We start from the raw sequence: 25,230 nt of genomic DNA, 5'->3' as shown, positions 1-25,230 counted from the left end.
GTTGGAGGAGGTTCTGGGGAACCTCTCCGTCTGAACCAGGACACTAAGGTCAGTCTCTTACATAATCCCTCAGCTGGGCCATCCCTGCTCCCTCACCTGAACTGAGCAGGTAAAGCCTCTTGGCTCGCCCTCTGGCAGCAGAAGTCAGGCAGGACGGCCTGATCCCATTAAGGGTTTATTTTAGGTGCTTCCTTGGTTTTTCCTCCAGGACCTAAGAGGGTTAGAGACTCCTGAGTTCTGCTCTCTGCAGAGTCACTGCAGCCTGGATGTCGTCCGGCTCCTGCTGCTGAAGCCCGGTGGCCTCGCCGCAGACGCCGCGGATATTTAACTTTTGACTGTTTTAGTCACTTTTCTTCTTCTTCGTCCTCGGATCAGCACCTGCAGTTCTGTTACTGGACTCCTCTCTTTCCTTACGACCCTCTCCTCCAGTCTCCATCCTCTCTTTCAGTCGGAGGAGGATCCCTCGTTCTTCCCCTCTCTGCCTCGGTGCACCTGTCGGACCGCACCGATGGGGAACCACGGCTCGAACCTGGACGACATCCTGGCGGAGGACATGCACCACTGGTACAACAAGTTCATGCGAGAGTCTCCGTCGGGCCTCATCACGCTGTTCGAGCTGAAGGCCATCCTGGGCCTGAAGGGCATGAGCGAGAACGCCAACAGCTACGTGGAGCAGGTCTTCTTCACCTTCGACATGGACGGGGTGCGTTAACACACACTCACACAGCTTTTCAAAATAAAGGTTCTGAATTACACCCTAAATATACTGAGAGAGCAGCAGGTTTGTGTGCTGGTCTCAATGGACCAGAACCGGTTCAGAAACACTTTCAAACAATGTAACAGCTGGTGAGAATAAATATGTCATTATCCCGAGAAAAAACAGCACACTGATGATGCTAACAATGCTAACAATGCTAACCGTCAAACAGTAAAAAGTCCATTAAAAATGAACTAGAATTTAGAGGAATGAAGAAAAGTTTAAGTTAAAATGAATAAAATGTTAAGAAATACAAAAAGTACTCGAGTATTTGTACTTTGTGCCACCTCGTACTTCTACTTCACGGTAGTTCAGAATGAGTGATTCTACTCTTCACTCAAATACAGCCTTAGTTACAAGTTACTTTTATTAAGATTAAGATTTTACTTTGACAGGAAGAAGTAGTCAGATTGTTTGGTAGCAAAACATTTGTGTAAAAATACAATAAAAATACTTTATTACATGAGAAGTTCATGCTTTCAAACAGATTTTTAAAAAGTTAAGTATCAGCTGAGATTACCAGCATTCCAAGTAAAATTACTGGTTTTAAAATAATACTTAAGTAAAAGTATTCTACTCAAATGATACTCAGGGCTTTAAAGGGCAGATGAAAAGTCAGTGAAGGATATTCATTCAAACTCTACTCAGAATTAAAAGTAACTAAGTAGATTACATGGTGTGATGCACATTTAAGCACGAGTTAAAAAGCACCCAAAAGGAAAGTAATCTGAGTAGTGGTAATTAGTTACTTTCACCCCTGGAGAATACTTGTGTACTTTTAATTCTATTCAAATATTTTCACACAGTTGTTTTGTTATTTTTCCACGAATGCTGTGAAATCAGAGACGCTGATGGTCTGAGTTTCACCGGTGGTCCCCGGGGGCCCCGGGCAGCTCCTGGTCAGTCTTGGTGATGAGACTGACTGAGACCAGAGTGAAGTAGAACCAGAACCAGAACCAGAACCAGATCCTGGTTCAGTGCAGAGCTGCAGGCTGTGGATCAGAACGTTTCTGCTCTAATTCAACATGAAGTTTGAGTTTTATTTTGGTCTTTTGGTGGATTTATATTTTTTCCAGCTGTTGATCAATGTGAAGCTGCTGCCGTCGCAAAGACGACCGGACTGCGTTCAGTTTCCCTCACAGTCACGAGTCCAAACATCACAGAACCAAAGTGGGTTTATTCATTCATTGAGTCTCTAATGGAGACGTGAAGCGGACAGAAACACTGGCAGGCTTCATTCCTCTGAGAGAGTGAGGTTCAAAGGACTGTTACACTGTGACATCATCGCGTCACTTTAAAGTCTATTTCCAGTTTAATTAAAGAGGGTTATATAATAAATCTCTGCAGCTTTGATTTAAAGTTCTGAGCTTTGTCTTCTTTAACAGGAGAGAAAAAGAATACAGATATAAACAGTATATTTATATATTTGTCTTCCTCTGCAGTGACGACCTGACATCTGATCAAACTGTTCAGTTATTGATCTCTTTTATTGGCAATAGTTTGTCAAATGATGTCCAAATGTGATATTTAGACAGCACTGAAGAAACACTGTAAAATACTCAACGATGAGTGAGTGAAGACAGGAGATGATCTGAGGTCGGGTCCGAATCCTGCCGGTGCTGTTCTGTCAGTAAACAAACAGATAATTAAAGAACTTCATGAAGTCAGACTGAGACTTCTGGATCCAGCGGCACGTTTCTGCTCCTCTGCTGAGTAACTTTGTCTTCGAGGATTTAAATCCAGTAAACAGATCTCAGGTGAACTTTGTCTTCTTCATACTGGACATTTATACCAAGCAGACTTTTATTTTGTAGGAAATCTTTTTGATTTAACGACCTCAGACAGCTGAAGTCTCATCAGCTTCAGAGAAACTATGAAACACGTATTTCTCATGTATTCAGATCTGAACTGAGACAGTGAATCTCTTTATTGAGTCAAACATTTTCACACTGCAGCTGAACCTTCTCCTGAAGTTCACGTGACGTTCAGGAACAACGTTTGTGTGAAACAGGATGTGGAAATGTTGGATTTTGTTTGCAGTTTAATGTTTTTGTTGTTTCATCACTGAAGCAGAAGTTACTGAAGAGACTGATAACTGGAACTGATTTTCATTTGCAGTAAAAATTAAAAGTATTACTAAAAACTATACTACTACGATTCTGATCCCTCAGTTTTGATTGGCTCACGTGCGACGTGTAACCAATCAGATGGCGTGATGGGCGGGACACTGAGTGAGAGGACGCTGTCAGAGCCAAAGAATAAATTAAATCAATTTATTCTATCAGCAGCTGGACATGAACATAAAAAAGCTTCTTTTAGTAAACGGGAAATAAAAGGAGCCATTTTTCAGACTAACAGGAAGTTGTTAATTTAAGCCCGAAGTTGATTTGTTCTATTTATTATTTACTGGAAATCAATTTACAGAAAAGACTCAGAATCAATTAAACTACTTATATAAACTACATAACGAGGATAACGATCAGAAATACAATAAACTCGTTTTACTTTTTATCTGAACCGACCGAGACTAAACTCTCCTGCTGAAAATGTTGTGCTTTTATTTTGAAGGTTGACCAGAAGTTGTTTGTTTGTCATATTACATGATTGTGTGATGTTTTATGAACCTGGATGTTAAACGACATTTTTGTTTGAAATGAAAGACAGAATGAGGACAAAGATGGCTGCAGCAGAACCTTGGTGGTTCTGTCTAATTGGTTTAGAGTGTTGGCCTGCAGAGTTCTGATCCGCGCTGTGTGTGGCGAGCTAATTGGATTCAGAGTGTGTGTCGCTGAAGTTCAGTGAGGATGTTCTGAGAGCTCAAGGACACCATGAGCTCTCAGCTGCTGACCGGGTTCAGCGAGGTCCGATTCAGAGAGCGTTCAGTGTGAAGCTCAGCTCATAAAGACACAAAGATGTTTCCACTTTTTAATGAGTGTAAATGTGACGAGCCTCCAGAAGACGTGCTGTGGTCCAATATTAAATATATTTATTCTGCTATTTTCTTTTTGTTGGTTCTGAGTTGTGAGTCTGCTGTGCAGGATTTACATCCAGAGTGTCCAATAACTTTGAGTTAATAAATCAATATTAATAATGACCAGACAGATTATAAGCAGGATGTAATATAATATATTTGATTGATTATGAGTGGAAACGTATCATATCCTGTTTTTATCAGAACAACAATGCAAACAATGGACCAGACAAGACGTTTCTTTAAGCATGACTGGCATTTAAAAAAATAAAGAGTTAATTGACTAATCAAGACAATAATCAGCAGAGTTGTGGTGCAAGAAACCCACGAACGAGACAAAAGAGAGGGTTTAGTTTTGTGCACATGTGGAAGTGTGTGTGTGTTTGTGTGTGTGTGTGTGTGTGTGTGTGTGTGTGTGTGTGTGTGTGTGTGTGTGTGTGTGTGTGTGTGTGTGTGTGTGTGTGTTGTCAGCAAACAAAAGGAGAAGGAGGTGAAGAAGAGGAGGGCAAAGGAAGAAGAGCTCCTGCTGGATCGGGTTCAGTCGCTGCTCGGCCTCCTTCAGAGAAACACACTCAACATGTCGACTCGTCCTGTTTCAACACGACAAATAAAGTTATAGTTCTCAGTCTGAAGTTAAAGGAGCAGGACGGAGAAAACGCGTCACACTTCTATCGTGTGTTATTCTATGACAGTTAGCATGAGTGCTAACCCTGTAGCCACACAACAGCAAACATCAGCTTCTTTTGTGAGCTTTATATAATAAACTCACTGCGTTTGTGTTATAACTGTATTTTATTTTGACGAGACATCACATGACTGTGACACAGTCAGTCGTCCTCTATGATGTCATCGCCGTCATGTTGTGTTTGAATGTTCTTGTGTTCGTGCAGTTTGTGTGTTGACGCCGTCTTCTCTGTGGCTTCTGATTGGACGGCATCAAAATCAGAGCCAAGAACTGAATGTGTGCGTGTGTACTTCAGTGTCACTCCCAGTTGTGGGAACTTTGAGTTTCTCACAGTTTTCACGGATGTTCTCAGAAAGTACAACTCTCACAGACACGTTAAGTTTTTTCTCTGTTTACAAAAGGTGAATGATGACCTACAGATTCATCTGGTGAGGTCGACAGAAGGAACAGAACAAACTTTAAAACAAAGTCACTAAAGTTCACAAGAAAAGAGTTGAGAAAACAAAGAAGTGAAAGTTTTATGTACAAACAAAACTTTCTATTCCTGATTTTCAGACACAAAAACATGTTTTTTTCCACAAAATCTTTTTTTTTCCCCTCAAATGTAAAATGTAGAGCTGCAACTATCAAACAAAAGTCTTTTAATGTCAGTTTGTAAAATGTGAATATTTCCTGGTTTCTCTGAGGATCTTTGGGCTGTGGACAAACCTGACCATCATTTTTTACCATTTACTGATTTATAACAGAGATTTGATGAACGCAGCTTTAATCTAAAGTTGTCTGAACACAAGCAGCGTTAAAGAACTGTGAGCCAAGAAAAATAAAACAAGAACAGGAGAAATCAGTAAAAAGTTCTCTGAAGTTTCCAGATTAAAAACAAACACAGAGATCTGAACAATGATGATTCTCTTTCCTGTCTGCAGGACGGTTACATCGACTTTGTGGAGTACATCGCAGCCATCAGCCTGATGCTGAAAGGAGAAATCAACCAGAAACTAAAGTGGTACTTCAAACTGTTCGACCAGGACGGCAACGGAAAGATCGACAGGGAAGAACTGGAGACCATCTTCTCGGTAACAATCACACAAACAGATGATCACTAAGACACAAAACTCACGACGAGAGCAGTTTCAGGGTTTCAGGCTCTCTCAGCTCCGATCATCAGATTAAAGCTCCGGTGCTGCCATCTTTCAGTCAATATGTCGTTGATTTCAGTATTTATATTTCTGTGAAGTCGAGATGTTACTGAACAAGATTTGCTCTTCATGTTAAAGTGGAACAGACAGAAAGGCTACGAACACTGACGGAGGACGAGTTTGACTTTCTGTTCTTCCTCCCCTTGTGTGTCACGTTCATCATCGAGAACAGCCAGAAAAACAAAGCAAGCAGTAAAAAGCGGCCGATCATAAACTTTGAGACTTTGCTAACGAGAAAGTTTTTTGAGCAACTCACATTAGCAGTTGTGTTTTTTAGATAAGTGTCGATCTCTGAATGCGACGTAACACGGAGGACAGTTACGGTGGAACGCTGTCGCTAACGTGAGTTGTTCAAAAACCTTCTTTTTAGTAAACTCTGTGTACACAAACAATGTTCTCAATGCTCGTGTTCATGTGTAGAGAGCCTGGTGATACTACCAGCAAAGTTTCATGTTGTGTCGAGACTTCTTACTGTTTTAAACAGAGAGATTTTGATGCTATCGCTAAAGTGCCCGCAGCACTCCCATTGAAAATGAGTTTGACCGAAAACGCAAATACGGTAAATCTTAAAAGTTCCTCTTTCCTCGTAATTATCCTTTTAAACGAACATTTGACTCGGGTACATTCACAAAAAAAGCCGAGGTTGCATTTTGGTGAGAGTTTCACTTTAACGTCACATCAGAGCGTCGCGCCTGCGGAGGGAGCAGATTACTTCCGTACGCGTGGGTTTTTTAGCCAGTGTGAAAGGAGAATATCACTTCTTCTTCTCCATCCGCAGCTTCTTTTTCTTTTGCAGTGTTGAGTTTGTGTTGGCTGTGATCGGTGACCGGGGAGAAACAGGCCTCTCCCTGTTTTGGTTGCACAGTGACAGACGCACTTTTTATTAGACGACCTTCATATTTGGGGGTGAAATCCAGAAGACAGACAGAAATATGACGGTGAAATGAGTTTACAGGGAACCGATCAGAACGTGGTTGTCTGCTGCTACGCCTGGTTTACTGCAGATGTGTTTACTGTCTCTGACTTCTTGTATACAGATTTTGAGGAGACGGAGCTGCGAAAATATAAACATGAAACATTAATGGAGTCTTATAAACCCGTGCAGAAGGACGCAGCTGTATGCATCAAACATTTCAGTCATCTACTCTCAAATTTAAGATACCAACATGTCAGCCTGAGTTTAAAGGCGGAAAGAAATTAGAGATCAACGACTTTATTTTTTACACGTTTTAGGTTTAAATTATGAGTCTCAGCTTTAGTGACAATGTGATTTTAATCTTTATCAGAACATCCAAACACCTCCTGTGATTCAGTTTTTGTGATTTCAATATAATTCTGATAAACTGATCAACACTTGAGGAAAGATGTCGGGATGAAAAGGATCAAAATGCATTTTAAAACTAAATGAGATGTTTGTTTAAAGAAGCTGGTGGTGAAGAACAGAACAGAATCTTTGTTCTGTAAAACGACCGACAGGATCTTTGCTGCTGTGAGTGCAGCGACAGCGAGCAGCTCTGCAGCTGCAGCTCGGCTGGATTAACTCTGAAATTAGACGAGTGTTAATCTGCTGAATCAGCTCAATCCATCAGCCAACAGGAAGCTGCTGGAAGTGGGTCGAGTGACTCCGACCCAGTTAGTCTGCACGTCAGAACCAGTCTGCAGGAAGTCAGAGTGTTTGACCCGCTGCAGCTCCAGTGTGTCCATGACAGACTGACCTGAATCATGGACTTACTTAGAGAAAAGAAAAAAGAAACTATTATATGTTCATTTAGTCACACTGTAATTAAACTTTATAATGATGAAGGAAATGTCGATTTAAAAAAGTGAAATTAAGTAAAATTGTGAAATGGAACTAGGAAGTAATAAGTGAGCGAGAAAGGCTTAAATGTAAAAGCTGAAGTTGAAACGTGTCATTGAAAAGTTCAAAAGAAAACATGAAATAATATTTATCATTTCTCTTTATTTCATTTCTGTGCAGAAGGATCCTCAATACTCAAACACATCAAAGATTGCTTAAATAATCTCTGAGTTATATCATTTCATTCAGAAATAAGAACAGAAAGGCCAGATTCTGATTTTCAAACTCACATTTGAAGCGTTCAGTAAAACGTTCCTCTGGTTCTGTGTTGTCTCCCCCTGCAGGCCGTCCAGGACATCACCCGGAACAGAGACATCGACCCCGAGGAGATCGTCGCGCTCATATTTGAGAGGATCGATGTGAAGGGAGAAGGTAAAGAGGGAGATGCAGATGATGACATCATTGTTAATACAGTAACACTGCTATCAGCCACCGTACAGGATGAAGCCGTCACCTTCTCTGGAGCCGACCGCCATGTCAGAACATTCTTTTAACAATCTAGTGTTGAAGATCTAAGAACAGAAAAGCTGTCAGTTTGTTTTATTATGAACATGCTAACATTGGCTTAGCATTAGCTTTCATATAGTTTGAAACGTCACACTGAACTGAGAAAAGCACCAGAGTTCAGTTTCAGATCGACCGACAGATAAACGGATGTTAAATCACACGAAAATGGAATTTATTGTGAAAAGAACGAATCACATGAAAACATTTAGTTCACATCAGACATCATTTGACTGTTGCACGTTAAAATTACACTTGTGACACGTGAAGAAGCTAATTTCATGTGTTTTAATGTTCATTGGCTCGTCTCCACGTGTGGTGATTCTGGTCTACATGTGAAATTGAGATTTATTGACATCCAGACTCAACATGTACGCAGATGATGCAGGAAAAGCTACAGAGGAAAGTCTGAAGCCCGAACAGATCGTGGTTCAGAATAAAGCATCAAACCCTCAATGATTCAAAGATTCAGGCGTTTGGCTCTGGAGACGTGCTCGGTTTCTAACTGCTCAAGAAGTGCAGAACTGTTTGAACATTAAAAACCTCGATCTCTGGCAATTTCAATCAATCGATCTTGAAGGTTTCCAGAATCTACAGTTCAGGCAAATTGTAGACGGCCAAACTCTGTCAGCCACCAATGGTCACATACAGTCAGCAGTAAAGACTGAAGAGTTGAAATCTGTATTTCCTGGAAAACAAAACAAAACTGATGCGTTCTAGAGCAGCGTGCAGTATTACAGAGGCTCTAACTGGACTACAAGGGACAAACCTGATCAGCAGCGTTCTGTTTTATGTTTTTAACGATCTTGTTTTATGGTTTGTGTGAATGTAAGCACCCAGAACTGAGTGGATGATCCTGCTGAAGTAAAATAAAGAATAAAAGCACAGATCACATTCCACCTAACTGTGTCTCGCCCCCTCAGGTGAGCTGACGCTGGAGGAGTTCATTGAAGGAGCCAAAGACCACGAAGACATCATGGACATGCTGAAGAAGATGATGGACCTGACGCCCGTGTTAATCATCATCGTGGAGGGCCGCGAGGGCTGAGAGCGCCGCGTCCGGCCAAGACATTAACTATTTCAAATTATAATTCTAATCAGCCCCCTTCAAAAAGAGACAGACTTGACCTCTGACGGTCTCCTGGGAGACGCCTGATGTTCCTGTCAGAGCGAGACACTTTGTGATGGACTGTGATTGGTCGTCCAGCCTCCAGGTGTCCCGTCGCTGCGATCCTCCGCTCAGGTCGAAAAACAAACTCGTTTTTGACAAAGATGTCTGAACACTTTGATGATTCTGTTTTCCAGCAGCGACCTTCATCCTCCAACAAGATCCACCGTCACAAGTCATCCAAGAATGTTCAAACTCAGCTTCACCTTGAATTTTGTCGTGATTCCAGTTTGTTTCCAGATGTGTCCACGTCTCCACACCTTTCATTACCTGCTGACGTCTGTCTGTGTATCTGACTGTGCTGCTCGTTTCTCAGATTCATCTTCTTTACTTCTTTTCTGATTCCATTTTTAGACTGAATGTTATTTAGAAAAAAGTTTTAGAGCGGCTGTTTCCGTTCAGACGTTCAAACATTCTGTCGAAAAAACGTGTTTATATTATTCAAAGTGACGGATTGAAACTGTGGTATCAGCATCCAGCACGCAGACCGACAGCTTCACTTCTCTACGTATGTTTGAAAAGGATTCTAAGGAGCGAAACACGACACCTGCGTGACGAAACTCAAGAACCATGTTGGGATAAAGGACAGTCGGCAAATACTGAAGATCGGATTGATTCTCCAGTTTAAGACTAAATATCTTCCAGTATTTATTTGGAACAAACAGGCTGCGAGATCCTTTAATATCACTGTGATGATGTGATCGCTTTTGTTTTTGAGATTTCTGCTCTCAAATGACTCAACTATCCAAAAACAAAAGCCAGAAGCTCTGAGATCAAACTGACCTGAAGAGATGTTGTTCACACCGTGCTGAGGATGTAAACAACTTCTTTAAATCAATTTGATCTCAATACTATAAATATACACACTTAAGTAAAATTTATACTGTACTTTATTAATTTTTCACACCACCGTATAGTTCGGTGTCGTGAACCGATGCCACCCTAAAAGGAACAAACAGGAACTTCATCACAATTAATGTGCCAGTTACTTTCACGATTAAATCAATTATTGAGTTTGTAAATGGTCAAAAACGGATCTTGACAGTTTCGAGTCTTTTTTTGTTTCAGTCCAAAAAGAGATTGAGAAAAAACAAAGCCAGCTCTCTGAACTCGCTGCAGAAGAAGAAGATTAATGATCCACTAATCGTTTCATTTCACACACATGAAGACTTTGATGTCCGAGTATCTGTGACCACAGTGAGAGCAGAGCATGCTGGGAGTTTGTCCTGGAGCGAGCTGCTCTTCGCTCTGAAAGCTGCTGATCCTCTTACTGTAAACGAATCAGCAGAATGAGCCGACATGGAGCAGATTTACACACGGCTTCACTTCCGAGGACGAGTTCAGCAGCCGCCTGCAGGCCGGAGGAGGAAACATGAACCGCAGGCTCAAAAACCTTCTAAAACACGACAGAATCGACCAGGAGCGCCGCTTTTATTAAAATGTACCGACGGCCTGTAAATCTACTTCACATCTCTGTCGTCCACCACAGAGGGGAGTCCGGCACTTAAGGACAAAAGTAATCCTCGACAACCGGATCCATCTGCTGCTCGGCACCGGGCCAGGACACAAATTCACTCAGGACAAAAACAGATCAATGCAGGTGAAACCAGGACAGCAGGGCAGTTCAGGTGCGACTCATATCAAACTACAGGGAGTTCTGTCAGGTGTAAAAACCTTCAACTGTCACTCACCTGGTTTTAGTTTGAAGGATTACAAGTTTTCCATGTTTAAACTGCTGCATTGTGTTTTCACGTCTTCTCAGGAGACAAACAACGATGTGTGGATGTTAACAACATTATATTACTGCGTAAGTTGTCGTTAGTTTTGTGCGAATGGTCTCTTATTTTGAAGTTCAAAGGAAATCCCCTGAATGATGTGAGTGCTGTAAACATTTTTACTTTTATACGATGTTGTGTGAGAAGATCAAGACGATGGAGGAGAGTCTTAATCTGAGTGTAGAGTGAGAGCCGGTCCTGAGAAGAGGCCATGTTGTCCTTAAAGCTGCTAACTGATAGTCGTACAGTCAGATCTGATCTGCAGGTTAGCATCGACGCTAACAGGTCCTATAGTGCAATAGAGTGGAGTGGAGACGTGTCCTGTAACACACCCTAACATCAGTTTAACCAATCATGTTTTGTGTTGCCTTACCAATAAAGTTTTTGAACAAATGTTGAGTCGTTATTTAGTGAAGTCGAGTTTAAAACATCTCACGCTAACTGAGGCGCTAACAGAAAGAGAGGCGGGGCAAAAATCAAATCAAACTCTGAGGAATAAAAGTGAGTTTTGAGCCTGAACTTAAAAGAGTTGATGGTGTTTGGACCTGTTGTAGGACCGACTCGACCCGGTCCACATGGACCTGCAGCAGTCGAGAGGAAATGAAGCCATGTGTGACTTTCTCAAGGTTTTGAAAGAGAGAAATATCTTCATTTCAACCAAAGTACAAAGTTGGGAAGAATTTGCTTTACAACACATAAATGTAAACCAAAAACCTTGGAGTTGAGACATTCTTGACATTGGGTTTGACAAACGGTTACCGAGCTCGATGAGAATCCCTCTGATGAAGTCAGGAGGACCAAGTCCGACAGCTTCACAGTCGCCTTCATTCAGAAGTCGACTCTTCATCATGAAAATGATCCGACTGTGTTTCAGAGGATGATACAGCTGTGTGACGTCAGCGTAATATCAGAAGTAGATGTTGTATTTTTGATTATTTTTGCCGAGAAGAAGCACATACAGAGAGAAAAGAATCGGACCTGAGACAGAACCATGTGGGACACCACAGGACAGACAAGCAGGGGAGAGGAAAGGTTTCCTCGCAGCAAAACAATGAAACTACTTTTCTTTTCCTTTATGGGAAACTAAATAAATGTTTTCACTTTGCTGAAGTTGTAAAACAGTCTCACAAACAAACGCAGTAAATTAATCTATTTTTATTTGAAAATATACAAAAACAAGCATCATAAATGTCTTTCAGTTCTGTTTTGGTCCACGTTGTGTTCCATTAAAAACAGGAAGTTGTTTTTCACGACTGCTCAGTTCGTTTCATCCACCTGCTGATTTCAGTTTCACCCTGAAACTGCAGTTCTGCACGACAAGTCTCTGACGGCCGACATTATCACAGAAGGTTTCTATTCTGCCTCAAAAGTTTAAATGTTTTCAAATAAATAAAAATATTGCAGCTGACTGGAGGCTGAGAGTGACGTGGACGTGGACACCTACGGACGATTAGAACAAAATGTTTACGTTCTGATCCGGTGACACAAGAAAATCTTGTCCTGTAAAATGTTTTGGTATCATTGGTGTTGTAACGAGTTTAATTAACGGGGCTTCATTTAAAGTATTTGCACTTGTAATCACAGACTGCTGAGTGGTGAGGAGTTACTGGTGTCAACATGAGACACTCAGGCCTCAAATATGTAAAACATGATGGGAGTAACTTTGATTTTGCTCGTGTTTCCTGTTTGAAAACTCAAGTTGACAAAACACAAGAACACAGTGGAGCCGAACTTCTCATTAAATGCGTCATGTGTTGTTATAATCTACACATGGCAGAGACATTAAACTAAACATGTCGACTGGTGAATTCAACATTAACACAATCAGTATTGCTGCTGTTTGCATCTCAGACTTTCTCATGTTGTCGACAGCTAACACGACATCTTCAGGCTTTTATTTTGAAAAGAAAATGCACATATTGTGATATTTGACGAAGTGGGAATGAGACGTGCTGGCAGAGGTTACTAGAGGTTAATTGGCCTACAGGTATATGTTTAATATACAGACATGACGGACACCAGCTCAACAGTTCGGCAGTGTTTCAGGTTTGAATCAGGAGAAAATGGATTTGAAAGACGTCGTCTTTGCTGTAAAGTGATAAAATCCATTGTGATATTCTGGCGTGACGATAAAACATTTTGGATATCAACTCCTGAACTAACAGTGACTCGTGACTTGATGTGTACAGAAAGTCGTCACATTTAAAATGTATAAAAAAGTGCTTTTTTTACAGCATGCAGTAGTTCAACATACTGCAGGTTCTGTTCAGACACAATCTGAACCACCGAGCGTTGACGAGCCTGAAGAGCGATCGGTCGATCACTGATTGGTTCTGATATTAAAGCTCGTGTTGAGTGTTGATGCTGAAACATTCGACACTGAAGTTGCTGTAAATATCAGGATGTGATGTCACGCGTTTCCTCTGTGTTCTGCCCAAAGAAGAAGGAAAATAAACCGAAAAGTAAAATGGAGTTGGAGAGAGGCACCGACACTTCAGCCTGTCAGTCTGTGTGGTGAGCAGTCAGAGTCGGTGTAGATGTGTCGGGGATCGAACCTGCGACCTCTCAGGTACGGGACGCCGCCTCACAGCTGTTTGGGCTTCTCGTCCCGCCGCAGCAGGCTGACGTAGAGACGCAGGAACGAGTAAGTCACGCCCACCGAGCAGTACACCGACGTCACCAGCAGGGGGAGGAAGGGCAGCTTCTGTTGCCACGGAGACAGAGGGAAGACGATCTCACAGGCCGTCGCCACGACGACCAGTCCCAGCAGGTAGACGGACTCCAGAGGATGGAGCAGAGAAACCGGACCGCTGAGGAGAGAGTCAGTAATCTGATTACTGAGCGTTCTGATGACTCTGCAAAGCACTCTGGGTAATGGAGTCTTTGTAACTGACACAAAACAGCAAAAGTTCTAATAGTTCTTAATCTAAATCTCATCAGATCAACACGTGGCGTTTGTTTTTACTAATTACAAACAAATCTCATGTTCAGACTCCAAACATGTGAGTCCGTCAATCATTCTTTCATATTTTGTTATTTATCTCTATATATCCACATTTATATATTGTTTAATTTATTCCTCTGTAGATTTCATCATTTTATTTCATGCTGTAAAAAAGTTCAGTTATCACCTGAAACAGCTGCTCACTGCAGCTTTTATATAAAAATGATTAAGGATCTTTAAATGTGATTTATGAAAATATAAATACTGACCTCCAGTCCAGTGAAGTCTGTGCTCACTGGTTTCTGACCTGATCAACTTTAATACCAAATGTTTCGTATCAAAAATATTAGTTTTCGAGTTTTATATCCAAATAATAGAAGTTTACCTGTGCAGTTTCCTCAGAGCCGTGAACGAGTAGATCACAAACATCAGCATCAGAACCGCTTTGATGGGCAGCTCTGCAAAAACATTTCATAAACTAAATCACATCATTACATTCATGAAGGACTACTGATCGTTAAACATAAAGGTGAGAACTACAAAAAGGTCAAAGCACCTGAAGTCTTTAAATACAAATCCAACAGTAGAACAAACATGTGACGATGAAGGCGAGCAGAACTTCCCCATCCTTAAACAGTTCTTCAGACTTTAAGTGTCTGTGGATGCTGTGACTTACATTTATATAATATACTTAACTTATATTTCAGAACAGAAATCATTAAATCAGAGAAACATCAAACCTCCATCCCGTCTGTGTGTCTGGAGTTTACCTGCAGGAGTGAAGATCAGCGGGAACAGCGAGTAATGACCCGTGGTGGTCAGAACCAGGAAGATCCCAGCATCCTCTCTGCTCTCAACCGCCAGGATGCTACAAGCAGAAGACACCAAACCTCAGAAAACAGCTTCAATCTTCATCAACTCAGTCTTAATTGATTGATTTATTGAATCCAGTGCAAAGACATGGATCAAAGGTTCTGATGGTCACTGCAGGAAGTCGAACACGTGTTGGGCTTCAGAGTTTCCTCCTCTGATCTAGAGACGTGCTGTATATGAATTAAGCGTTGCTGTAAAACATCCTGTCACAGACTGCGACACTGACCTGAGGGGCAGGATGGCGATGAGGATGGCCTTCTCGTGGACGTGCCAGCCGAACATGAAGGAGCCCAGAGCGCAGAGCAGCAGGCAGCGCAGGAAACCCCGAGCACCGCCAGGACGCCACCAGATGGACGCCGCCGCCGGCTTTGGAGAGAGACAGAAGAGAACACCATCAGTCAATGAGCTCGTTCAAGTAAAACCTCTGAACTGATACGTTTTATTAAACAATACTTTAAATAATTCATCTGGACGACTTCCTGCATACAGAAAAAATCAAAAGGCAACTAACATCTTTGCTGCTGCAGTGACGACAGTGAACGACACGTTGTCGGTGTTTCTTCACTACAATCTCCTGCGTTATATCCAATTTAATGACATCAGTAACTTGATGACAGTTTCAATATAAAATTGTCTGAACGCATCAAAGATGATCTCTGACAGAAGACGCTCCACTCTGTCACATCTCTGCCCAACCAGAGTTTCTGTAGTTCAACAGAGTGAGACGTCTCCTCAACAGAAGATCTCAGAGAGGTCGTCTATACGGGATCAATAATCTAAAATCATAAACTTTACAGCTTTGAATCAGAACTGTCGGTATTCACTGACTCACCAGGATGGAGAGCAGAGTGCAGACGAGTGTGATGGAGGGAGTGATGGAGGGGAGGACCGAGTGCTGAAACTCCTGAACCAACCCGCCCGTCATGGAGGCTCGAGGAAGCTCCGCCTCCTGCAGCAGCTTCAGACGAACACCTGAACAGGTACAGAGATCTTAGACAGGTGTGGATTCATCTCTGCGGTCACTACTGATGTCGTACTGCGGTTAGATTCAACACAGTATGAGGACTTTCAGCTTCTGATGTTCCAACATGTATTTACTGATTAGAGAACAGAGACACACATCTGTAAAACTGATCCCAGAGGTTCTTTATGAGGAGGTGGAGTCTCACCGAGCGTCACCAGGACTTTATCCAGGATGTTGTAGAGGGCCCAGATGTTGGGGGCCCAGTAGGCGTGACAGAGGCCCCGTTTGAAAGGGAAGAGACGGGACAGGACCTGAGGCAGCTGACCCTGAAACAAACACTTCTACGTCAGCTCTCAGTAACAGAAAAAGACAAACTGAAAGAAGATATTTAAGGTGCTCAGCGCCTCTGCAGCTGAGCGACAGTCACCATGGCGATGAAGGGTCCGAAGGACAGAGCGCAGACGGAGCCCACGATGCTGCCGAGAGCGATCAGACGGAGCGGACTGAAGCTCCTCCAGCTGATGGAACCGTCTGCACAATCAAAACACGCAGAAGAAGAAACATGCCTACTGATGAGCTCCTGCTGTCTCTGCAAAACAAATTCTACAAGCTGTAAAATATGAACTGTTGAGACTAAAGTTGACTTACACGTCTCATTAAACACACAAACGACTAACTCGCACACTAAACAGCTCTGCAGCTCTGTCCAATCAGCTGCTGCCGCTGCTCTCACTCACTCACTGCATTCACCCTCCTGACATTTTAAAGACTGAAAAATCTACATAAAGTTTAATAAAATTTAATAAGTCAACTCTTTTGACAAACAGTCGAGAGGAAGTGCAGCAGGAAGAGATTTAACAAAGTTACTCGACATGTAGCCGCACACTGTCTCTTCTGTTTATGACTCAAACGAATGATCCATTAAAAAAGGTCAATTTTCTCTCAATCAACTTACTCATCAGCTAGTTTTATTACCTAGAACAGCAGAACAATAAAATAATATGTGTGTGTGTGTGTGTGTGTGTGTGTGTGTGTGTGTGTGTGTGTGTGTGTGTGTGTGGTACCTTTGTTGTCCTGAGTGAAGCAGTAACTCCTCAGCAGGTAGATGCCGTAGGCCGGAGCCACGTACAGGTAGATGTGCTTCAGGTTGAGCAGGAGGGCGAACAGCAGCGCCCCCTGCAGGTGTCGAGACTGTTCCACACAACAAACAACACAAACAGGTGAACTGAAGCCGTTTATAACACAATCATCATTTCTACATGACAGATCCACATACACCTCAAGTCAAATCACACCCATGAAGTCAGGATCAGTGTTTTGGACTCGGGGTCGTACCTGCAGGTGTTTTGCCACCGACAGCAGCAGGAAACCAAACAAGAAGCCGTTATACTGGAAATGAATATCTGAGGAACTGTGAAGGAAGTTTTATCACGTTCTTCACGATAACTTCAGACAACAATGTGTCAACTATTATGTGTTTCTCTCTGCAGGGATTTGCAGGTCGGTCGCTCTACAAGGCCTTGATCAGTCCGGGCTCGGTCACCTGGACGAGACTGTCAGGTGCTGAACGACCAGGAACACTCGATGACCTCAGGTTACATCACTGATGATGCATCACAGCACATCCCCAGATGTATTGTTCATTTCCTTGAATTGTCTCATTGTTCAAATCAATCTGCTGATTTTAAATCTAGAATTGTTTACATCCACGTTTACTTCCTGTCTTCTACTTTCTGTTCATCTGCCTCCTGATCCAAACATTGAAACTGACAGAATCTAAACTCAGAGATTTTTAAACTGTTTCTGCTTTTAGAGGTTTAATATTCTCACAGCTGAAGGATACGATCGACGATGAGGAGGCCGAAGTTCCAGAGCAGCAGAACAGCCAGAACAAAGGACGGACGGTTCAAAATGTCCCGAGAGCCTTTCTGCTCCTGAACGCACCTGCAGCACCTGGAGGACAGAGAACAGAGCCAATCAGGATCAAGCTGCTGGAAAATACAGCAGGAAACATTACATGTGCGACATTTTGTTTCAATGTTGATTTCTCTTAGAGTTCTAAGAGAAACACTTGTTTTATTACAAGATGAATTCGACCTGTTATTGTCTTTTAAGAACAACTGAAAACTTATTTACTGAGCTTCTAATATCTTTTCATCATGTTCGATCTAAACTCTGTGAATCACCTGCTGTTGTACATATAAAACCTCTCTGATCTCTGACGGCTGTGATCACACTCTGGACTCACTCTCTGACAGCGAAGATGAAAACCAGGTCGGTGAAGATGACCGACAGCCTCTGGAACAGAACAGTCGCCGGGCTGTCGTAGTTCAGATTCTCCACCAGCAGCATGTTTCTGTCAAAGTGCTGCGCCACATGAGACAGACCGAACTCGAACCAGGCGAACAGCGGCGGGTAGTCCAGAGTCCACTCAGACGTGTTCTACAGGGCAAGAAAGTGTTTTAAATATTCTGTTCATTGGTTTATTTAACAGGGAGAGAACGTATCAACTAAGATTACAGTAAAGAGGCCACAGAAACACATTTAAATCTGGAAAGTTTGTCATTGTTAAAAGAACTGATTCTTAGTTAAACCACTAAGAACAAGCTGAAAAATCGGAAGCAAGAAACCAAGCTGTTTCCCCCCCGATCATGGAAAACTGCCTCCAGACGAAGTGACCAATGTCTTGTGACAGTCTGCTGCCTAAAAGACACTTCCTGTCTGAAACAACAACAGCAGTGACTCGTCCGTCGTACTGACCTCATGATACCACCTGGACACGGGCAGACTGTGAGTGATGGCCAACCAGTTCCTGTGAACCTCGAAGTCTGTGGAATGGCTGAAACACACAAACAACAGCAGATTAACAACATGTTAATCTGCAGGCAAACCTTCACCAAACCCCATTCAGAAAACTGACAATTTAATACATTTATAGGACGACTAGCAGGCTGCTGTTTCTAAATTACATCTGGGATTTTAGATTACAGTTAATCTAACACAGATTCAGTTTAATCGCTGGTTTCCCTCAGTTATGATGCTTCTGATGAGAGAAATAAAGCCATGAATAAAACTGACGTTTACAGACTGAGGCTGCTTCTTGTATCACAGATGAATTTGACTGGATTTTGGTGTTTGATCCTGTATGTTGTAAATTCATGATGCCGATTTGTTTGATTTGACCAAACATCTGGACACATTGTTCGATTAATTCTTCTTCTTTGGTGCCTTCAGAACACGCGTGTGACATCCTTAAATAGGGAGATTTTTACAAGAAGTTTGGTGTAGACGGATGTAACGTTACACTTTGTGTATTTCTGAAGGTAACAACAGTTAGCAACAAAGTGAGCGACATCCGAGTTGTGATTAAAACACTTGAGCTGTGCCAAACGTTTTCACGGACATAAATCGGATTTAATCTCTAATAATCTTCAGAGTTTTGGCAGCTCTACTGAAAAACGGCGCCATCTTGAGGCTGTCTGACTGCATAAAGCCTGGAAGTTAATAACACGTCAAGTTAATGTTACAACAATCATTTATCACTTCGTGTAATATCTAACACAGCAAACGGCCTCACACACATGTGTTGTTCTCTAATAACTCCACAAAATCACGACACTTGAACAGTTTTCTTCCCGTTAATGTTCATTTTAAGTCATTTCTCTGGGTTGTAGCTCCGGTTTGTTAGCCGGATGCTAACAGGCGTCGCGGCAGCTGTTAAATGATCGACTATCAGATAAAAGTATCGTGTTGAATCTGCAGCACAGAGTTTAACGTCTTTACAACAAAGTACTTCCACTCACTAGGCGTTGATAAAGAGACATTTGAGTAAAGAAACTCCCAGTGCTAACGCTGGAAACCAGCTCCAACTGTCCACCACGGGCGCCGCCATGACAGTGACGGTGTGATTTTGTAAACAACTTTATTGACAGCTCCGAGGCTGACAGTGTGCTGACTGAGCCTCAGTAGGAGACTGATCCTTCAGCTGCTGACTGATGTGTTTTGGTAACGCTTGTGTACTTTTGTTAATGTCTTGGCAGAAGGACAGATCGATCCCTGCAGGAGAGGACAGCGAAGTAATCATTAAGATGCATTTAATGTCACTCCATAAACTAAGGAATTCTGAGCTTCCTTTGCAAAATAAACTAATCCTGTTGTAGTTTTGTAGGCTCTCCGAAGATCACATCTGATCTCAGAATCTTTACTTGTGTAAATATTACAATTGATAAAATACTCTATTACTAACAACATGTACATAATGTATAGAAAATGTTTTAAAATAACTCACTATGGAGGCAGAATGACGTCCGTGTTACATTATTATGCAATATATTATTTAATTATCAAAAACTACTGATACATTCACATATAAGTTATATATTAATGTTGTAGCTGGACTCATTTAATTTCATCTATTAATCTTCTTTCTTATAATATCCATAAAAAGTGATGGAAGGTAACTAAGTAAATGTACTCAAGTAGTGAACTTAAGTAGAATTTAGTGGTATTTATACATTAGTACTTTAGTTGAATAATTCCATTTTCTGCTACTCTGCTACATTCTGGAGGCAAATAAGACACTTTTCACTCCACTACATTTATGTGATGACGGTGCAGACAGCATGCTGCATCATTAAAAACATGTGTTTATATATTTTATTGGCAATATATCATTTATTTTTACCAAAGTAATATTTCAACACTTTTATTTAACTTAATTATAACTTTTGGGTACTTTTTCATGCACCCATTATCAGTGCTGTGTCACTGCAACCGGTAACAAGGAGATTTCCCACGGTCCCTGAATGCAGCACGAGGACGGGTTCTTCTCCTCCTCTCTTCGTTCTGTAAACTGTTTCCGGTCCGTCAGCTGTGTGTTTGTGGTCTCTCACAGTGTCAACAGTTCTCGGATCAGCTGGACTCGGTCTCGGATCAGCTGGACTCGGTCTCGGATCAACTGGACTGTCTCGGATCAGCTGGACTCGGTCTCGGATCAACTGGACTCGGTCTCGGGAGCTTCAAAGTTTCAGTGAACTTGACAGAAAGTCAGACACACAGCAGCTTCCGGGATGAACGCGCTGCTGCGGCGGTGTCACGTGCTGCGGGTCGGTGCGTGGAGAGGTGAGTGAGCGGTTCTGACCCAACAACCTCTGACTGTCATTGTAACTCACTTTGTTCTGTGTGGAAAGTTCTGGTCTCACATCTTACAAAAGTATCAGCATCAAAACAGAAAAGATAAAAGTGGTCATGAAGTTTAAAGTGTCAGGAACTCTCTGCCTGTCGCTGATTGGAGGATGAAAACACCTTGTGACACCTGTCAGGTTCATGTCGCTATAGGTGTTAAGAACTTAAAGCCTGGTGCACTTGTTGCCAGGCAACTGGGAGAGAGTCCAGGGAGCGTCGAAGCCCCGCCCCTTCCGGTCTGACCCACCTTATTCTATAAAACCTTTGTCTGTTAGTGAAGAGACAAATGATTTATTGATCCTGTTTAAACTGTGTCATGATTATCAATAAATGCTGACATGGCATGGAAGCTATTAAACAAAGTCAGTCTTTAAGCTAAGCTAAGCTAAGCTAAGCTAAGCTAACCATCTGCTGGTTATGAAAGTGGAATTAAGCTCATTAAATTACCAAATTCCCCCTTAAAAGTTTCATTTAAGTTCCACAGTTAGACTAAAAACCGGTTAATGTGTGTGTCTGTGTGTCTGTGTGTGTCTGTGTGTGTTTGTGTGTGTCTGTGTGTGTCTGTGTGTGTTTGTGTGAGACAGACCTCCATGTGTCGGCCCCCTCGGCGACCTTTGACCTCAGGAAAGTTGAACTGACGCCTCTGGAGCAGAGAAAGCTGACCTTCGACTCCCACAGCATGGTGAGGGAGCTGGAGAGCAGCGGTGAGAAAACCACTCAGTCACAAATATTAATATGTAAACATTTATCACTTTACATTCAGAATATAAATGTGTGAGGACACGGAAACATTTTATGTGACTAATGAATTGATGTTAAGTCATAAAGCTGACAGAATATGATGGTGTAGATGATTTATTAAAGGAGTCCAGATTTAAGGAGGACTGATGGTTGTTTTCTGTCCTGCAGGTTTTGAGAAGCGTCAGGCGGAGCTGATCGTCTCTGCGCTGGTCACCCTGACGACGGCCAACATGGACATCGTTTATAAAGACATGGTGACCAAAGCTCACCAGGTGGGAAGGTCACCTCCATCTTAGTTTGAACTCATGCTAACATTACTGACACGCAGCAAAAGGCCCCGTGCCGGGACTCGAACCCACCGCTGCTGCTGCTGCTGCTGCTGCTGCGAGGACACAGCCTGTGTACAACTGAGCTAATGGGCTAATTACGTTTAGGATGCTAATTTTTCAGAGGCTAACTTTGCTTTCTTAATGATAATGCCACTTTTTCATCCTAATGTTACTTTTAGAATGCTAACCATATTTTGAGATTCTGTTTTTTTTTTAAGCTAATAGGTTTTAATAGGCTAATCTTATTTATGCTCACATCTCTTTTCTTTTCGAACGCTAAACTTACTTTTATTTATGCGATACTTAATTTTTATGCTGAATTTACTTTTGTTAAACTCTTTCATATCCTGTTGGCTTGTTTAATCCACAGTAACCATCATGTTGTATAAGATCATCATGTTTGTAGCGGTGCTGTTCGGTCAGAACCACGTGTCCGTAAAAAGTCACAAAACCAGCCTGTTATAGTTACTAGGGCTGGGTATCACCAGGTACCACGCGATACGATACTATCACGATATTTTGCCCACGATAAAAATAATATCACGATACAGCGATTCTGCGATAATCGATATATTGCAAAAAATTTCATCCACGATACATCACGATATCTGTGTCACTGAAGAAATTCAGAATTTATTGACTGCACTGAATCCATTTCACAGGAATTACAAAACATTGTCAATCAATTTCACATGAATGACAGCCAAGTAAACAAAGAGTATATTGCACAGTGTCTCTTCTTAACACACACACTGACTACTATCATTATCTATCTTTAAATATCTATATGTGTGGGTTTCAGAGCTACTTAAACCATTTTTTAAAATTTTATTTGGTTGTTTGAATAAAGATAAAGCTGTCCTCCGAAGAGGGGTTGTGGTGGTGGGCCAAAAAAAAAAAAAAAAAATTTAATAAAAAAAGATATATATATATATTTTTTTTACATTTTTAAATATCGATATTTGGCACCAGTGTATCGATAACGTACCTCACGAAATATCGCGATATATCGTAGAATCGATATTTTGGCACACCCCTAATAGTTACAGTTATAATCTGTAAAGTAACTAAATCTGTCCGCGTGGTGGAGCAGGAGTCTGGAGTGAAGTAAATGTACTCAGTTACATGATGTAATCTGTTGTGTTGTCAGGAGATTGCACTGCAGCAGATCGTGGCTCACCTGGACTCCATCAGGAAGGACATGGTGATCCTGGAGAAGAGCGAGTTCGCCAGCCTTCGATCTGAGAACACGGTACCACGTCACTGCGGTGCACCACGGTTTAAAGGAAAAGTTCATCCAAAAATGAAAATAAAGTCAGTTATGTCCTCCACACAGCTCAACTTGATCCAGGTCTCCAGACGTCCTGAGATCCCAAACTGATTTGATAAATCGTTATTGACACCGTCGATGTGCTAACACTTTTAGCTCAGTAGCTACACTGAAGCGTTCAGCTTTAAAAACACTGTAAATCTTTCAGATCAGTTTGTGATTTGTGATTTTGTTTCTCTTTGACTCTTGTAGAAAATGAAGCGAGAGCTGGAGCAGCTGCAGAACAGACTGAAGGTGAGAGAGTGTTTCAACAAGCGTATGAAGCTTTTAAAGAAACTAGTTTATGATGAAAGTGCAGCGACGTGTTCGTGATGTTTGTGTTTGTTTGTTCAGGAGGAAACTCTGAGAGTCCAAGCAGAAACCAAACTGGACATCAACCTGGAGAGCAGCCGGATCTCTGACATGGTGCGTCAGATTCATCGTCACGTCTGATGTGCACCCCAAATACACTTCATTCAAGTTTTCTTCAGTATCAAAGTGATCCAGTGATCGTTGTCTGCAAACAGGAAGTGCTGACAGATAATTCAGCAAACTTTAATAAAGACAATCTGAGTGAATGTGAACACATTTGGGCTAAAAAGGAAAAAATCTTCAGCTGATTTTGTGTTTTTCTGTCAGTTTACTGAGCAGGAGAAGAAGCTGATGGAGGCCAGCACAGACTTCCATCACAAGGTAATCAGACTCTACTACTACAGTACTACTACAGTACTACTACAGTACTACTACAGTACTACTACAGTACTACTACATAGAACTACACCTGTGAGTACAATCAGTCACTGACCAAAGGAACAAACTGACTGTGTCTGTCTGATGACATCACCAGAAAGCCGACTTGGAGCACGACAACATGGAGATCAACAAGAAGATGGACCTGCAGGTGGCCTCGCTCAAAACGGTTCTGGAGTCTCTCAAACTGGAGACGATCCGATACCTGGCAGGTAAACATGTGGGTCTGCTGCAGAGCGCTGCTGCAGGCTGACGTCTGTAAACTGAGTGTTGTCTCTGTCCTGTGTCCCTCCTCAGCCACCGTCTTCTCCTGCCTGGCCATCGCTCTGGGAGTCTACCGGCTGTGGAGGTGAAGGAGCCGCACGCTGAACTCGTATTCATCCTCCACACAAAGTAGTTCCAGTGGAAACTCTTTGACATCTGTGCTCAAAACGTGTTGCTGCCATAAAATATCACAATTTAACTTTTAAAGCAACAAAAGCCAAATGTAGTTTACTTCAGTACTACAGTCAGAGTACTCGGATACAAGAAGCAGTCCTGCAATTGAATGTATTGTATAAGTATTACCAGCTCACAGTTCTACTACATCCGGCTACTCTCAGTACTCAGAGTACTCTGAGTACTGAGAGTACTCTGAGTACTCTGAGTACTCTGAGCTTCATGTAGTTAAAGTATCAGCTGAGGAAACTTCTTTACTTTTAAATTTTTTTAAGACACTACAAGTGAAGCGTCCTTTTAAAAGAGCATTTTTTTATTGATGTCACATGTTTATGTTTCATGTGTTGCCATGGAAACGTGTTACATTTTTGTTTTGTTTTGAAGAACCTGTTTTTTTATTGATGATTCTGTCTGATGGTTTGATTATTGATGGACTGTTGTTTGAAATGTAAAAACGTTCAGTTTGACTGATGAGATCTGAACAGCTGGACGAGTCGAACAGAACACAAATAAAGATTTTAAATTAAAAACAACAAACTGTTTTTAACGAGAAGAACGAAATCCTGAACTTAATAATACACGTAAATATTTAAATGTTTAACGACTGATGATGGTCTCCAGTTAATGTGGTTAGATTTGTGGTCGCTGTTGATTTTGACATAAACATCATGAACTGTTATTACGGTGTTAAAATTAAAGGAACAGTTCACACAAACAGTTAAACTCAGTCATCATCTCCTCCATGTTGATATAAAGTCAGCTGAAGTCCACAAAACATTCCTGG

The 25,230-nt window shown here is 41.8% G+C and overlaps 3 protein-coding genes across 4 annotated transcripts; 2 read left to right on the top strand and 1 right to left on the bottom strand.

The window, feature by feature from the left end:
* Positions 1-243: 243 nt before the first annotated feature.
* guca1d (guanylate cyclase activator 1d) lies at positions 244-11,307 on the top strand. The gene is made up of 4 exons (XM_030437160.1): positions 244-703; positions 5,337-5,486; positions 7,752-7,839; positions 8,895-11,307. The coding sequence occupies exons 1-4, from the start codon at positions 509-511 to the stop codon at positions 9,017-9,019; spliced, it is 558 nt and encodes a 185-aa protein (XP_030293020.1). The 5' UTR covers positions 244-508; the 3' UTR covers positions 9,020-11,307.
* Positions 11,308-12,053: 746 nt separating this feature from the next.
* On the bottom strand, positions 12,054-19,628 carry alg8 (ALG8 alpha-1,3-glucosyltransferase). The gene is made up of 13 exons (XM_030436974.1): positions 19,499-19,628; positions 18,456-18,534; positions 17,944-18,137; positions 17,539-17,648; positions 17,031-17,098; positions 16,760-16,886; positions 16,123-16,226; positions 15,901-16,021; positions 15,564-15,703; positions 14,958-15,097; positions 14,629-14,726; positions 14,244-14,316; positions 12,054-13,724 (listed from the first exon to the last, which is right to left on the bottom strand). Exons 1-13 carry the CDS (start codon positions 19,585-19,587, stop codon positions 13,499-13,501), a joined length of 1,569 nt encoding a protein of 522 aa, XP_030292834.1. The 5' UTR covers positions 19,588-19,628; the 3' UTR covers positions 12,054-13,498.
* Positions 19,629-20,512: 884 nt separating this feature from the next.
* ccdc90b (coiled-coil domain containing 90B) lies at positions 20,513-24,999 on the top strand. Of its 2 annotated transcripts, XR_003986319.1 has the most exons (10): positions 20,513-20,816; positions 21,464-21,583; positions 21,789-21,892; positions 23,100-23,201; positions 23,472-23,513; positions 23,613-23,684; positions 23,898-23,951; positions 24,106-24,220; positions 24,306-24,616; positions 24,653-24,999. XR_003986319.1 is itself a non-coding variant. In XM_030437029.1 (9 exons), exons 1-9 carry the CDS (start codon positions 20,765-20,767, stop codon positions 24,359-24,361), a joined length of 717 nt encoding a protein of 238 aa, XP_030292889.1. In that variant the 5' UTR covers positions 20,513-20,764; the 3' UTR covers positions 24,362-24,999. The 2 variants fall into 2 exon arrangements, 1 of the variants encoding a protein (XP_030292889.1); XM_030437029.1 differs by having other exon boundaries at positions 24,306-24,999.
* Positions 25,000-25,230: the final 231 nt, after the last annotated feature.

Source organism: Sparus aurata, chromosome 13, assembly GCF_900880675.1.
Source record: "Sparus aurata chromosome 13, fSpaAur1.1, whole genome shotgun sequence".
Taxonomy (NCBI): domain Eukaryota; kingdom Metazoa; phylum Chordata; class Actinopteri; order Spariformes; family Sparidae; genus Sparus; species Sparus aurata.
Note: the sequence above shows the minus strand (reverse complement) of the source record. Positions and strands in the feature narration are given on the sequence as shown.

What these genes read in the sequence shown, in the direction of transcription:
- alg8 (XM_030436974.1), bottom strand. Translation starts at nt 19,587, where the DNA reads ATGGCGGCGCCCGTGGTGGACAGTTGGAGCTGGTTTCCAGCGTTAGCA. An exon ending in TCGGACCCTTCATCGCCATG is followed by an intron (nt 16,022 to 16,122) that starts GTGACTGTCGCT and finishes TGTTTGTTTCAG; the next exon opens with GGTCAGCTGCCTCAGGTCCT. An exon ending in GCTGATCTTCACTCCTGCAG is followed by an intron (nt 14,317 to 14,628) that starts GTAAACTCCAGA and finishes ATGTTTTTGCAG; the next exon opens with AGCTGCCCATCAAAGCGGTT.
- guca1d (XM_030437160.1), top strand. Translation starts at nt 509, where the DNA reads ATGGGGAACCACGGCTCGAACCTGGACGACATCCTGGCGGAGGACATG. An exon ending in TCACCTTCGACATGGACGGG is followed by an intron (nt 704 to 5,336) that starts GTGCGTTAACAC and finishes TCCTGTCTGCAG; the next exon opens with GACGGTTACATCGACTTTGT. An exon ending in GATCGATGTGAAGGGAGAAG is followed by an intron (nt 7,840 to 8,894) that starts GTAAAGAGGGAG and finishes TCGCCCCCTCAG; the next exon opens with GTGAGCTGACGCTGGAGGAG.
- ccdc90b (XM_030437029.1), top strand. Translation starts at nt 20,765, where the DNA reads ATGAACGCGCTGCTGCGGCGGTGTCACGTGCTGCGGGTCGGTGCGTGG. An exon ending in GCGGGTCGGTGCGTGGAGAG is followed by an intron (nt 20,817 to 21,463) that starts GTGAGTGAGCGG and finishes TGTGTGAGACAG; the next exon opens with ACCTCCATGTGTCGGCCCCC. An exon ending in TGGTGACCAAAGCTCACCAG is followed by an intron (nt 21,893 to 23,099) that starts GTGGGAAGGTCA and finishes TTGTGTTGTCAG; the next exon opens with GAGATTGCACTGCAGCAGAT.